Source organism: Canis lupus, chromosome 25, assembly GCF_011100685.1.
Source record: "Canis lupus familiaris isolate Mischka breed German Shepherd chromosome 25, alternate assembly UU_Cfam_GSD_1.0, whole genome shotgun sequence".
NCBI lineage: Eukaryota > Metazoa > Chordata > Mammalia > Carnivora > Canidae > Canis > Canis lupus.
The window spans coordinates 227,549-240,012 of record NC_049246.1 but is presented as its reverse complement, the minus strand read 5'-3'; the positions used below and the strand labels follow the sequence as shown (position 1 = coordinate 240,012).

Here is a 12,464-nt window from a genome sequence, read left to right as displayed (position 1 = left end):
GGATCACGACCTGAGCTGAAGGCAAATGCTCAAACGTTGAGCCACCCAGGCGTCCCAACATAAGAGGTTTAAAAGCCACTGTAACTACCAAACCAAAAAAAGAACAGAACAGGTAAATCAAAACAACTTTAAGGAGTGTGCTATACAGGTGATTTCTTTTTAAATTTTCTGTATTTCATTCACCATGTTTAACAGAAAATACTGATATAGGTTCCCTTTATTAGCACATTTATTTTTAAGTTATTATAAATGACTGGCATTTAATAGGTCTAAGGGTTTCTAAATTAGTCTCTTTATACGATAATCAAAAAAATTATACTAAGATTAATTTATAAATGTTTTAAGGATACCTATCCTTCCAACAAAGACTTCTTTCCTAAATGTATACTTCTTTTAAAAGAATTAGACACCATTAATAGGTGTAGGTATGTATTACCAACGAGGATAATACCACCACTAAGGGAACACAGACTGATTCTTGGGGGCCAAAGAGAGTCAGATTTTGCAATAATTAGTGGCCTTTCAAAAAGCCTCAGTACAGGGGCACTTAGGTGGCTCAGTCGATTAAGCATTTGCCCTCAGCACAGGTCACATGATCCCAGGGACCTGGGATCAAGTTCCGTGGGCTCCCTGCTCATCAGGGAGTCTGCTTCTCCTTTTCTCCCTGCCCTTCCCCCTGCTTGTGCTCTCTATTAAATAAAATATTTAAAAAAAAACACACAACAACAAAAAACCAAAGAGCCTCAGTACAGTATATAGTTTGCCTATAAAATTAAAATTTCATGGTGAAGGGTGCAGCAATTATGAAAATAAAATAGATTGTTTATTTTACTTGGCAACACTGAAATTTACATACACATACACTTTGAAGTTAAGCTCTTTGGAATAAAAATAGCTTTATATATAAACTTGTTCTCTCTTCCTAGAAATGAAAAAACAAGGAGTTTTCTCCTCTTGCTGAGTGACTTAGAGGCTATTCTTCTCAATACCTAGGTAAAAGCATGTACTCCCCTGCAGACCTATCCTTCAGATTTTCAGAATCAGGTTACTCTGAGGATCCCTGACAACAAATGGTTTGTTGTTGTTCCCATTACACATAAAACATTCAGGTATAGGGTATATTCTCACTAGGGTTTAAAAACAGGAGTGAGAGCAGCCCGGGTGGCTCAGCGGTTTAGCACTGCCTTCAGCCCAGGGCCTGATCCTGGAGACCCAGGATGGAGTCCCACATCGGGCTCCCTGCATGGAGCCTGCTTCTCCCTCTGCCTGTGTCTCTGCCTTTCTCTGTCTCTCATGAATAATAAAATCTTTAAAAAAAAAACAAACAAACAGGAGTGACCATGATTCTCACTCTATTCAGCAAATGTGGGACAACCCCGAAGTCCTCTATCTGTACTCCATTCAGAGAGATCACATGAGACACGTTCTTTTAACATTCTGAAAATGGAAATTTATTACATTTTTTAGTTAAGAAAGAAAGAGATAAGGGACCTCAGTGATTTAAAACCTAGAACAGATTAAAAAAAAAACCTTTATCTTACATGGTTTTTCTGATCTCTCCAAATTAGTCGGTGTGTACTGAGAAGGAGGGTGCCAGCATCAAATTTTATCTAGAAAGAGAAGGTCATCACAAAACATTAATGATGTATATCAATGTGGTTCAGATTGTCTTCCTCATGAATTACACAATAGTAAGTTAATCGTAAAAACATTTGAGAATTAGGCTTACCACAAATTAAGGAGAAACAATGCTACACACTTCATAAGCCATATATGTCTTGTGTGTGTGTATGGTTCAGTAGTTGAGCGTCTGCCTTCGGCTCAGGGCGTGATCCCCGGGATCAAGTCCCGCACACACATATATGTACAGCCTTAATAAAATTATGAAAAAAAATCGCAAACAACCTAGATGTGTAAAAACAGGCTAGTGGTTAAGTCAAGTATGATACACTCATACTGTGGAATCCATACAGACGTTAAAAAAGAATGAGGAAGAACTATATGGACTATCATAGAATTCTACAAGAGTCAGCGGACAAAAGCAAGCAACTTTACAGCATATCACATAGAATGTAATTGGATAGATAATCTCCATATACCCCAAAATACATTGTGAGATATATGCATTCTGATTCAGTTGTTAAAATGTGGAGTGAAGGGGTGAGAATGGGCATTTAGAATTGATGAAATATGGTAAATTCTCCACATAGATTAAGTGAAAAGAAAAAAGCAAGATTCAGAACTTTGTATGCATAGTATTATTACAAATTTGCATTTTAAAAAAGGAAATACAATCTACTTTATACAAATATCTATGCATGATACATATGCACAGTTCTCCAGAATGATGCCCTGGTAGCCTCTAAGGGGTTACTGAGTGACAAAGAGACAAAGGTGAAACGGAGATTTTAACTGTAGACTTTTTGGGCTTTGGGGACTTTTGTCATGGGATCATGTCACCTACTCAAAATAAAAATGTAATAAAGTGTAAAAATTATTTTTAGGGACGCCTGGGTGGCTCAGTAGTTGAGCGTCTGCCTTCGGCTCAGGGCATGATCCCTGGGATCGAGTCCCACATTAGGCTCTCTGCGAGGAGCCTGCTTCTCCCTCTGCCTATGTCTCTGCCTTCTCTCTGTGTCTCTCATGAATGAATGAATGAATGAATGAATGAATAAAATCTTTAAAGAAAAGAAAGCTATCTTTAAAAAATAAAAAATATTTTAAAAAACTATAATACAATCACACACACAAAAAATGCCATCTATGTCTTTAGGACCAAACCCTTAATCCTCATCATTTATTACTATGCATTGAAAATTATATAAAATAAGCAAATTTTAGAGCTGAAACCCAAGAGATAAGATATCAAATCCCTTCATTTGCGTTAAGATCAAGAAATATATTGGAAGCTTCTATTAACTCTAATTACTAGGAAGTAGAATTTGTCCTATGGTAGGACTTACTTGTATCCTTTTCTAAGGAGTAATTAGTTATTTCAAAAGTTAAAAGTTGGTCCCATTTTAAGGCTACCTTGCAAGACAAATTCAGAGAGGGAAGAGAAGGTGCGTGCAAGATGGGTGAAGGGGAGTGAGATTTAAGGGCTTCCAGTTACAGAAGGAATGTCATGGGAACAAAAGGAATATGATCAATGATACCAGATTCACATTAGGACAGGTGGTGGCTACAGTTGTGGTGAACCCAGCATAGTACATAAACCAGTCAAATCGCCCCAAACTAATAGAACATTGTGTGTCAACTACACTCAAAATTTAAAAATCCTTTAATTAAAAGAGAATGACTTCAAAGGAAAGCATTATCACTAGGGTCCAGTTTATCAGAAATAATCCTTTGGAATTTAAAATAATGTGGTTAAAAATAAATAAATAAATAAAAGAATGTGGTTACAAATGTCTATCACATGAATAACCAATTAGAACATTGTTATATTTCATTCTTAAGTAAAAATAATCATAAATTTAATTAAGTATGCAAATTGAGATTTAATATATTACAAGATACTCATGATATTAACAAATTCAAAAGTAGGTTTCAAAGTAGTTTACATAGCATGATTATACACACAGCCACAAACACATAGAGAATGTGCCAAGAGTAACTGTTTATGGGTAGCAGGATTACTATTATTTCAAGTTTCTTCTTTTGGCTTGTCCATATTTAACAACTTTATTATTTGTTTAGTAAAAAAATTTAAAAATTGTTAGAAACATATATAACAATTTCCTGTAATCTGGAGTGTGTATAAATTTTTTGTTAAGTCAAACATACACAGAAATACTGTTTCTGTCAGAAAAACTCTTTGTATAATCGATAAGCAGTACAGTTTTAATATGAATTTTAAAAAAATTTTTTTAAGAGCAAGGTATGACTGTAGTAGCAATATGTTAGTAATCATCAATATGGTTATAAGCTTTAGTGATAAGAGACCTAATGAACTATCTAGTCTAAAAAACTCTGTTAAGAGATCATTCCACAAAACTATTTCAACACCTCAGAGAAAACACTTGATGAATTCCATGTTTTCTACAAAATTGGAAGTAAAGGGGATCCGTGAGTGGCTCAGCGGTTTAGCACCTGCCTTCGGCCCAGGGCATGATCCTGGAGTCCCAGGATTGAGTCCCACATCAGGTTCCCTGCATTGAGCCTGCTTTTCCCTCTGCCTGTGTCTCTGCCTCTCTCTGTGTGTCTCTCATGAATAAATAAATAAAATCTTTAAAAAAATAAAAATAATAATAATAAAAAATCAGAAGTAAAACATACATACTCCTGGCACTTGATTCAGTCTGGCTTCAAATGTTTATAGCAAAACCAAATTAATTGAGCTTTTGAGACTTTAAAAACCTCTTTTTTGTCAATGAGTAAGATTTCCCCTTTACAAAAAACAAATATTTTATCAACTTGAGAGTACATGTTACATTACAGCATAACAGTTCTGATTAAGAAAATGCACTTTCTTTTACCGAAATTCCAGCATAGGGGTGTGAACTTAAAGCTGAAGGCAGAGTATATTCCATTGCTATGTTAATTAACAATGTGCAAACATAAAATGCTGCTGCTTTAAGTCAAGAAATTGTGTAATACTTCCCTTCAGGGATTCCAAGGGATTATGAGCTAAACCTGATAGACAAGTTTAGGCTGGTTTACTCCTGCCACTCAGAGCTAGAATAATTTTAACTACTTAAAGGTTGATCTAATGTAGACATGTGCTGGATAAGCTCTTACCCTGTTTTATTATTTAGCATTTTTCTGTTTTATAACAGAAATTATTATTTTATAATAATACACAGAAAATTTGGGAAAAAATTTAAGTCTAAAAAAGAAAATGAAATCACTCATAATCATACCAGCCAGAGTGTATGTGTATATACCCACACACATATATACATATGCATACATATGTGTGCATGTGTAAATAATGTTTAAATAAAATGAAGTCATCATATTTATAGTTTTATAACTTGCTGTTTTTCAATTGGTGGCCCTTCATTAGCAAGCCCTCATGTTGATTAAGGCCTGTCATATTTAATTAACTAAACCCTTTGGTGGACATTCAGATTGCTCCCAATTTTCTCTCTATGTAATAATGTAGAATATATATATATAAATGCTGAGATGAGCATCCTCATTCATTATATTTTTATGTATCTCTGATTATTTCTCAAGGGTAAATTCCTAAAAGTGAAAGAGCTAGATGAAAGAAAATAGACGTTTTCTAAGTCTCCTGGAATATGCTGCCAACCTAACAACTTTATTATACATTACTAACCTGCTTTCATTTTATTTTTAAATTAGCTGAGGCTATAGAAGCTTCTGTGGATTTAAACAAATGACCTGTCTATGCTGCTTAAGAAAACAACATACTATCCAGCCATAAGGGGCCCATGAAAACTATGCCTGTAGAAACAAGCAAGCACACATTTATTCTCATGAGACACGTGGGTGTTTGGGCAGTGGGAAAAGCAGTACCGTGGTTCCACCCAATACTACGTGTGTGACCTCAGGTCACAGTTTTCTCTCTTTTTTTTTTTTAAGATTTTATTTATTTGTTTATGAGAGACACAGAGAGAGATGCAGACACAGGCAGAGGGAGAAGCAGGCTCCCTGCGGGAAGCCCGATGTGGGACTCGATCCCGGAACCCTGGGATCATGCCCTGAGCCAAAGGCAGGCGCTCAATGGCTGAGCCACCCAGGTCCCCAGCAAGTCACTAAGAGTTATTTTCTCATCCATAAAGTATCTCATATGTCCAGAGAGGATTAAATGAGGTTATATGTAAAGCTCCTGGCACATAGTAGGTGCTCAAATTATTCAAGTCTTTTTTTTTTTTTTTTTAATGTATTTTACACCCACAATGAGCCAAAAGATACATGAACAAGTAAGGCACACTTTCTGCCCTCCAGGGGCGTCCACCTGTCTAGTAGACAGCCATATGCACACTTGCCTGAGGAATGTGTTGGGATGCAAAGCCATGAAGGCTAAGTAGACTGGACTGGAATGCCCTAGACCAAGGGAGCCAGTGAAAGATACTGAAAGAGGACTTGATCACATCTGGAGGCTGATAAGAGATTCCCAGAATCTTCAGGTAAAGTCTGGAAGCCTTCCAGCAGATGGAAGAAGCCAGGATATGGAGCTTTCCCCGAGGAATCAGCCGAGCCCTCAGCCACACAGGGGACAGCTCAGCCAGTGACCATTAGATGCAGCTCAGCAGGCTTGTCTGAATTCTGCTTCAATTTCAGGACACCTGCATCCCTCCCTCACTACCCTCAGCTTTTACCACAGTTAAGAATTCTTCAGTAGGGCAGCCCCGGTGGCGGTGGCGCAGCGGTTTAGCGCCGCCTGCAGCCCAGGGCGTGATCCTGGAGACCCTGGATGGAGTCCCACGTCAGGCTCTCTGTAATGGTGCCTGCTTCTCCCTCTGCCTGTGTCTCTCTGTGTGTGTGTGTGTGTGTGTGTGTGTGTGTCTCTGTGAATAAATAAAAAAAGAAAGAATTCTTCAGTAGATCAAAGTGTCTTAACTAAATTTTTCCCAATACCTTTTGATTAATCCTCTGATAACTACATCTACTTGTCCGCTAAAAGTAGTGTGGGATCCCGCAGAAGTGTGACTTCCAGCAGGGGATTGTCTTTAGGGAGTCTTTGAAGGCCAATCTATGATTCTCAGCATTCAATTCTGAGAGGGAGGCATAATCAAACCAGCTGAAAGAGGGGAATTTGATTATGCTTCCCATTTACAAAAGTTCGAAGGTGTTTGAAATGTTCAAACATTTAGCTTGTCAGAAAAACGTTTAGCTAGTCACTCCGACCAAAAGATGCAAACCTAATTTGAGGTCAAGTTCATAAAAGTGCTGAGGCAGGAAATGGAGTAAATCTAAGCAAGTTATTTTAAGAAAAAGACCTTGTCTTGGTCATGGAGGCAACAGGGTACACGGAAAATACCCTCAGGGAGGCAGAACACCTGGGTCCTATGTCACATCAACTGTGCCCCTAGATAGCTGGGTGACCCCTGTCCTCCGTGACCTAGGAGGAAGGAAGTCTCAAGCTTCTGCAGGCACCGACCAGGAAAAGCTATGCCTCAAGGAACAAACGCAAAAGTACAGAGACAAGTTTCATTAACAAACCCATGAAGAAGAGATAGCAAGTGAAAACTTCTGGAAACTAAAAATGCTGGTGAACAAGCGGGTTTTTAGCATTCTTCTGATTCCAACTTAAACGTTTCACCCAGAAGGGGTTAGTAGTTTTCCCACAGCCCTCCAGCGGTCTCAACGGCTGACTCGCCTCAGGCTCGTGCGCTCCTTCCTGGCCGACCCAAGCCCCCCTCGGCGTGCACAGAACCCAACTCCTTCCCTGGAGGCCTGCGGACCACTGGCCCCGAGGAGCGAAGGGCCAGACTCTTCCAGGAGGTAAGGCCTGACTGCTTTGGAGAACAGCTGCGGCCAATGCCCGCCGGTCTGTTCAGGGCCAGGTCCACCTCGCACCAACCGCCAGGGCACCTGCTTCTCCTGCACGGGGCACCTCCCTGCTTCCCCCTGCCCCTGGCTTCGCCGGGACGCTGAGGAGGGTCCTTGGGACCTCGGCCCCCGGTCTTCGGGGCCTCCCGCCCCGCCCCGGCCCGGCCCGAGCCTCGGGGGCGCGCATCTGCCCGCGGGGCGCGGCCTCAGCTGAGGGAGGCGGCTCCGCGCGGTCGCTGGTCGCGGTGGGTCGAGTCCGCCCCGCGCACTCCCGAGCGCCTCCGCCGGCCAGCGCGTCCCCTCCCTGCGGTGCCTGGAGGACGAGCACGACCTACCACACCGCTTCCCTCACAAAACGAACGCTCGACTCCCTTCCAAAGTCATTCCAGAAAAAAAAAAAAAAAAAGAAGGCGAGGGTGCGGGGCGGGGGAAGAGCCTCAAGAAAGGCGTCCCGGTGAGACCCGGACACGCTTCTCGGAAACCCCCGCAGGGCGCGCCCGCCGCACCCCGGGTCACGGCGGTGTCACTGGGGGGGAGGGGGGCGCGGCCCGCCGTCCCCACGCCCGACCCCGGGCCCGAGGCGCAGGCACCCGGCCGCAGGTCCGCCGTCGCCGCCGCTCCCGAGCCCCGCGGGGTGGGGACCGTGCGCCGGATGGAGGCCCAACGGGCGGCCAGGCCGTGCGCCGTGCGGAGCCCGCCCCCTACCTTCTCCTCGCCGTCGTAGATGCGCACCCCGCGCTGCTGGATCACCAGGGTCTCGTTAATCTCCAGGAGGCCGCTGGTCCACACGAAACGGTCCATGGCAGCCGCCCGGCCGGCCTCGCCGCTCGCCCGCGCGGGCGCTCCGGGGCGGCGAGCCGAGCGCCGCGCAGCCTGCGGCACCCCCTGGCGGCCGGCGGGCGGCGGGGCGGAGGCCGGGCGGGGAGGCGGCCCAGGACCCGGGGGCCTGCGGGGAGCGCCACCTGGCGGGCGGGCGGCCTGGGGCTCGGCGGGAGCGTCCACCCGTCCTTTGTCCAACTTGGGCTCGGATCCGCAGCCTGAAGCTTACGGGTTGAGGGCGGCGGGGACTTTGGGGGCCGCCGGGCCACAGCCTGGACCTCCTTACTGAGCATTATTCCTGCACAGGTGTGCCGTTTCCTTGTCGATGCCCAGCGTGTCGCCACGTTCATTAAAGGTTGTAGCTATTGACACTGTGACTTTTCTTTTCAATTAAAGTTTTATCGTTGTTTTTTATACAGCTGCAATCAATATGAAAGTACATGGGTGGCTCAGTAGTTTACCGTCCGCCTTCCGCTCAGGGCGTGATCCCGGGGTACTGGGATCAAGTCCCACATCGGACTCCCCTCAGAGACCCTACTTCTCGCGCCGCCTCTGCCTCTGTCTCTGCCTTTCTGTGTCTCTCATGAATAAACAAAATCTTTTAAAAAAAGTATTATCTTGTGCCCCTCTTTCTTCCCCATTAAGATCATTGTCGTTTAAACATTTTCAATATCAACACGGACCTCATGAATTTACTATACAGATCTTCCATAATTTTTCTGTGCCACAAACTGGTCCATGGATGCTGCTACCACCTGCTGGGCTTCTGTCACTGCCTCTCTCATTTACACAGTTTACATTATAAATGGAACACCTATAGTAGTACTTGTACAACTGATATATTTTTGGGCCTTTAAGGATTATTTTCTTAGAGTGTCTTCCCAAAATAGAATTACTGCTTTAAAGAGTTTGCACACATTTTAGGCAGCTTGCTACATATTGGGAACTTAACAAGGATGCAGTGCCACCTGCAGATTGATCTTTTTCCAAGGCCAAATAGTTGTGTCTATATTAGACATTATCATTTTTGTTATTTTTGCTACTTGACAGAGATTTTATTTTTTGATTCATTTACTGATGAGGCTATTTCTCAATACTTTTTAATCAAAAGAAAAAAATTTTTTAAAGTAGCCCCAACATGGGGCTTTAACTCACAACCCTGTGATTAAAAGTCAGATGCTCTAGCAACAGAGCCATCCAGGTGCCCCAGTCAAAGGAAAATCTTGTCCCGAATAATGCCTAACACTCTGTGAGGTTGGACAGCCTCCATTAAGAGGATAAGATTATTAATTTAGACCAGATTAACACAAGTAAGGAGAAGAAAAGGCACAGCAAAGAAGACAGAGAAGGAGCACTAGTGAGATAGGACAACCAGGAGAGAATGGTGTCCTGGAAGCTAAGAAAACCCGGTATATCAGGGAGAAGGAAAAAGCCGGTGTAAAATTCTGCCCACGGGTCAAGTCCATGGGACTGAATATGGCTCACTGCTTTTACCACGTGGAGTTATTTGGCAGCCTTGACAAGAGTGCCTGCAATTGGGGGGGCGGGGTTGGGGGGACTGGGGGGCGGGACAAGTCTGAATGGAGCAGTTTTAAAAGAGAAAGAGAGGAATTGTAGGTAGGGAACATAGACAACTCCTTTGAGAACTTTGCTGCAAAGGAGACCAAAGAAATAGGCTGGTAACAGGAAGGGGAAGTGAGGTCAACAGGGAGTTTGGGTTGCTTGTTGATTTGTTTTCCAGGTGGAAAAAAAAATAGTATGTTTGAGTACTGATAGCAGTGAGAGTGAGGGGAGACCTGCTTGAGTGATGTCCTTGAGAAGCTGAGAGAATGCACAAGAGAGGGTCAGAGATGTGGCTATTATCAGAGGAGAGCAGAGTATGTGAGGCAGATGAATTTTTGTGATGGGAATCTGCAAACATTCTCTGGAACTGCTTTGGTTTTCTCAGAGGAGGAAGCAAGACTAGAAGAAGAGAGAGGTGTGAGGAGTTATGAACACACTAGGATACTGATTGCCTGGCCTGCTTGAAGTTTCCCGATGTGTAATTTTTTAAAAAATTTTATTTATTCATGGAAGACACAAGCGGCAGAGACAGAGGCAGAGGGAGAAGCAGGCTCCCTATGGGGAGCCCCATGCAGGACTCAATCCCTGGACCCCGGGGTTACACCCTGGGCCAAAGGCAGACGCTCAACCACTGGGCCATCCAGGCGCCACCACCGCCCCCCCGCCCCCACATGCAATTAAAGTGAAGTCAGAGGAGCAATATCCAGCCCCATTCAGAGGCAAAACCAAATTGGAGAGTAGGAAAGCTATGGATTTAATTAGGCACGTAGTTTTGCCTGGTCATGGATTGGGAAGGGAAGGGTCTAAGCAAGTCCAACACTAGACTACCTCTGCCTTTGTAAGTGATCTGTTCTGTCTGCCTGGAACCTATAAGATTTTCTCATTATCCTTGAAGTTCAGAAATTCTATCAGGTCAGAGATTCTGGGTGTATATCCCTCCTCATTTTCCTGCCTGTGACATAATGACGCTTTTCAATTTGAAGACTCGAGTTGCTGTCTTCTTCAGAAAGATATTCTTCTATTATTATTTTGATTATTATTTCTGGTCTATGTGTTGTTTGGGTTTTTTTTTTTTTTTGCCCCTTTGGGACCTTTGATTATTTATTTTAAGCCCGTCATAACTGTCTCCCATGACCCCTACTTTTTCTCCTACCATATTCATTTCTATATATTGGGGGGCTGAATTTGTGTTTTTCACAGTGACCATTCACTTTTCCAAGTCTTCTGTTGAATTTTTAAATTGGGAATTCTTTTAAGTTCTAGAATAATTTATTTTATTTTCTTTAAAAGATTTTATTTATTCATGAGAGACAGAGAGAGAAACAGAGACACAGGCAGAGGGAGAAGCAGCCTCCTTGTGGGGAGCCTGAGGTGGGACTTGATCCCAGGACCCCGGGATCACGCCCTGAGCCAAAGGAAGATGTTCAAGCACTGAGCCACCTAAGCATCCCTAGAATAATGTTTTAGTTCCAGAAACACCTGAGTGACTGTTCCAATGACATCTACGTAGAGTTCTCATTTTATTTTTTATTTTTTAAAGATTTTTATTTATTTATTCATGAGAGACACAGAGAGAGAGAGAGAGAGGCAGAGACACAGGCAGAGGGAGAAGCGGGCTCCATGCAAGGAGCCTGATGTGGGACTCGATCCTGGGTCTCCAGGATCACACCCTGGGCTGCAGACGGCGCTAAACTGCTGCGCCACTGGGGCTGCCCTCATTTTATTTTTAATAAAGTTTTCTTCTATGACATCCCTGAGTACACCCTCCACAGAGGTGCCCTATTCTAATTTCTCTTGTTCCTTCTGCTTTAAGCCACTGTCTCCTTAAGTGTCTTATAGTCACTTTTGCCTTTCAGTATCCGTGTACGTGAAATCTCACAGTGCCTATGTAAGGCTGCCTATTAAAATCTCACAAGGACCCGTAGGCAAGGAGGTAAGTTGAGAACATCTCTTCTGAGTCACTTCAAGACAGGGCTCTTGGTTCTCACTCTACTCACTCATTCAATAAGTATTCAAAAAATATTTATTGGATATTTATTGAACAGGCACTGTTCAACTCCTCCATGATGCTGCTGGCAAGAGAAGCTGCTGGTTTGCTTTTCCACCAAATTGCACAAGGGTTCCTTTTTCTCCACATCCTCACAAACACTTATTTTTTCTCATCTTTTTTAACTTAGCCATTCTGAAAGGTATAAAGTGATATCTCATGTGGTCTTAATTTGCAGTTCCCTAATGTTTAGTGATGTTGAGCATCTTCTCATGTATCTGTTGGCCATCTGCATGTCTTCTTTGGAAAAATGTCAATTTAGGTCCTCTGCCCATTTTAATTGGATTGTTTGGTTTTGAGGGGTTGAGTTCTATAAGTTCTTTACATATGTTGAATATTAACCCCTTAATGGCTGTATCCTTTGCAAATATGTTCTCCCATTCAGTAGGTTGCCTTTTAGTGCTGTTGTTGGTTTACTTTGCTGTCCAAAAACTTTTTATTTTGGTAAAATAAAGCAGTATGTTTTTAAAAATCCAAAATTAATTCCAAAAAATCCATGATAAATAAAATATCATTTTAAATAAAGACAAGATCAACAAGCCAGAATTAGGCCAAGGTGAATGAGACCAGG

The 12,464-nt window shown here is 42.8% G+C and overlaps 2 protein-coding genes across 15 annotated transcripts in view; one reads left to right on the top strand and one right to left on the bottom strand.

Moving 5' to 3' along the window:
• The window catches only part of CKAP2 (cytoskeleton associated protein 2), a 55,656-nt gene that overhangs the window by 16,735 nt on the left and 26,457 nt on the right, over nucleotides 1-12,464 (top strand). For 2 of the 4 annotated variants that reach the window (XM_038573115.1, XM_038573113.1), the window contains exon 1: nucleotides 7,131-7,416. The exons of the other annotated variants lie outside the window; for them this stretch is intronic. The gene's annotated coding sequence lies outside the window, so the exon portion shown is untranslated. Of the gene's footprint in view, nucleotides 1-7,130; nucleotides 7,417-12,464 lie in introns of those variants that run through there. 4 annotated transcript variants of the gene reach the window in all.
• VPS36 (vacuolar protein sorting 36 homolog) overlaps nucleotides 1-12,464 on the bottom strand; it is a 44,199-nt gene that overhangs the window by 21,334 nt on the left and 10,401 nt on the right. For 4 of the 11 annotated variants that reach the window (XM_038573123.1, XM_038573118.1, XM_038573122.1 and 1 more), the window contains exons 1-2: nucleotides 8,170-8,335; nucleotides 1,542-1,610 (exon numbers count right to left, since the gene is read on the bottom strand). In XM_038573123.1, coding sequence (XP_038429051.1) covers nucleotides 1,542-1,610; nucleotides 8,170-8,265 — 165 coding nt within the window. In that variant the 5' untranslated portion in view covers nucleotides 8,266-8,335. Of the gene's footprint in view, nucleotides 1-1,351; nucleotides 1,438-1,541; nucleotides 1,611-7,134; nucleotides 7,210-7,291; nucleotides 7,550-7,799; nucleotides 7,859-8,169; nucleotides 8,336-12,464 lie in introns of those variants that run through there. The other 7 variants (XM_038573128.1, XM_038573127.1, XM_038573120.1 and 4 more) reach the window with 7 other exon arrangements.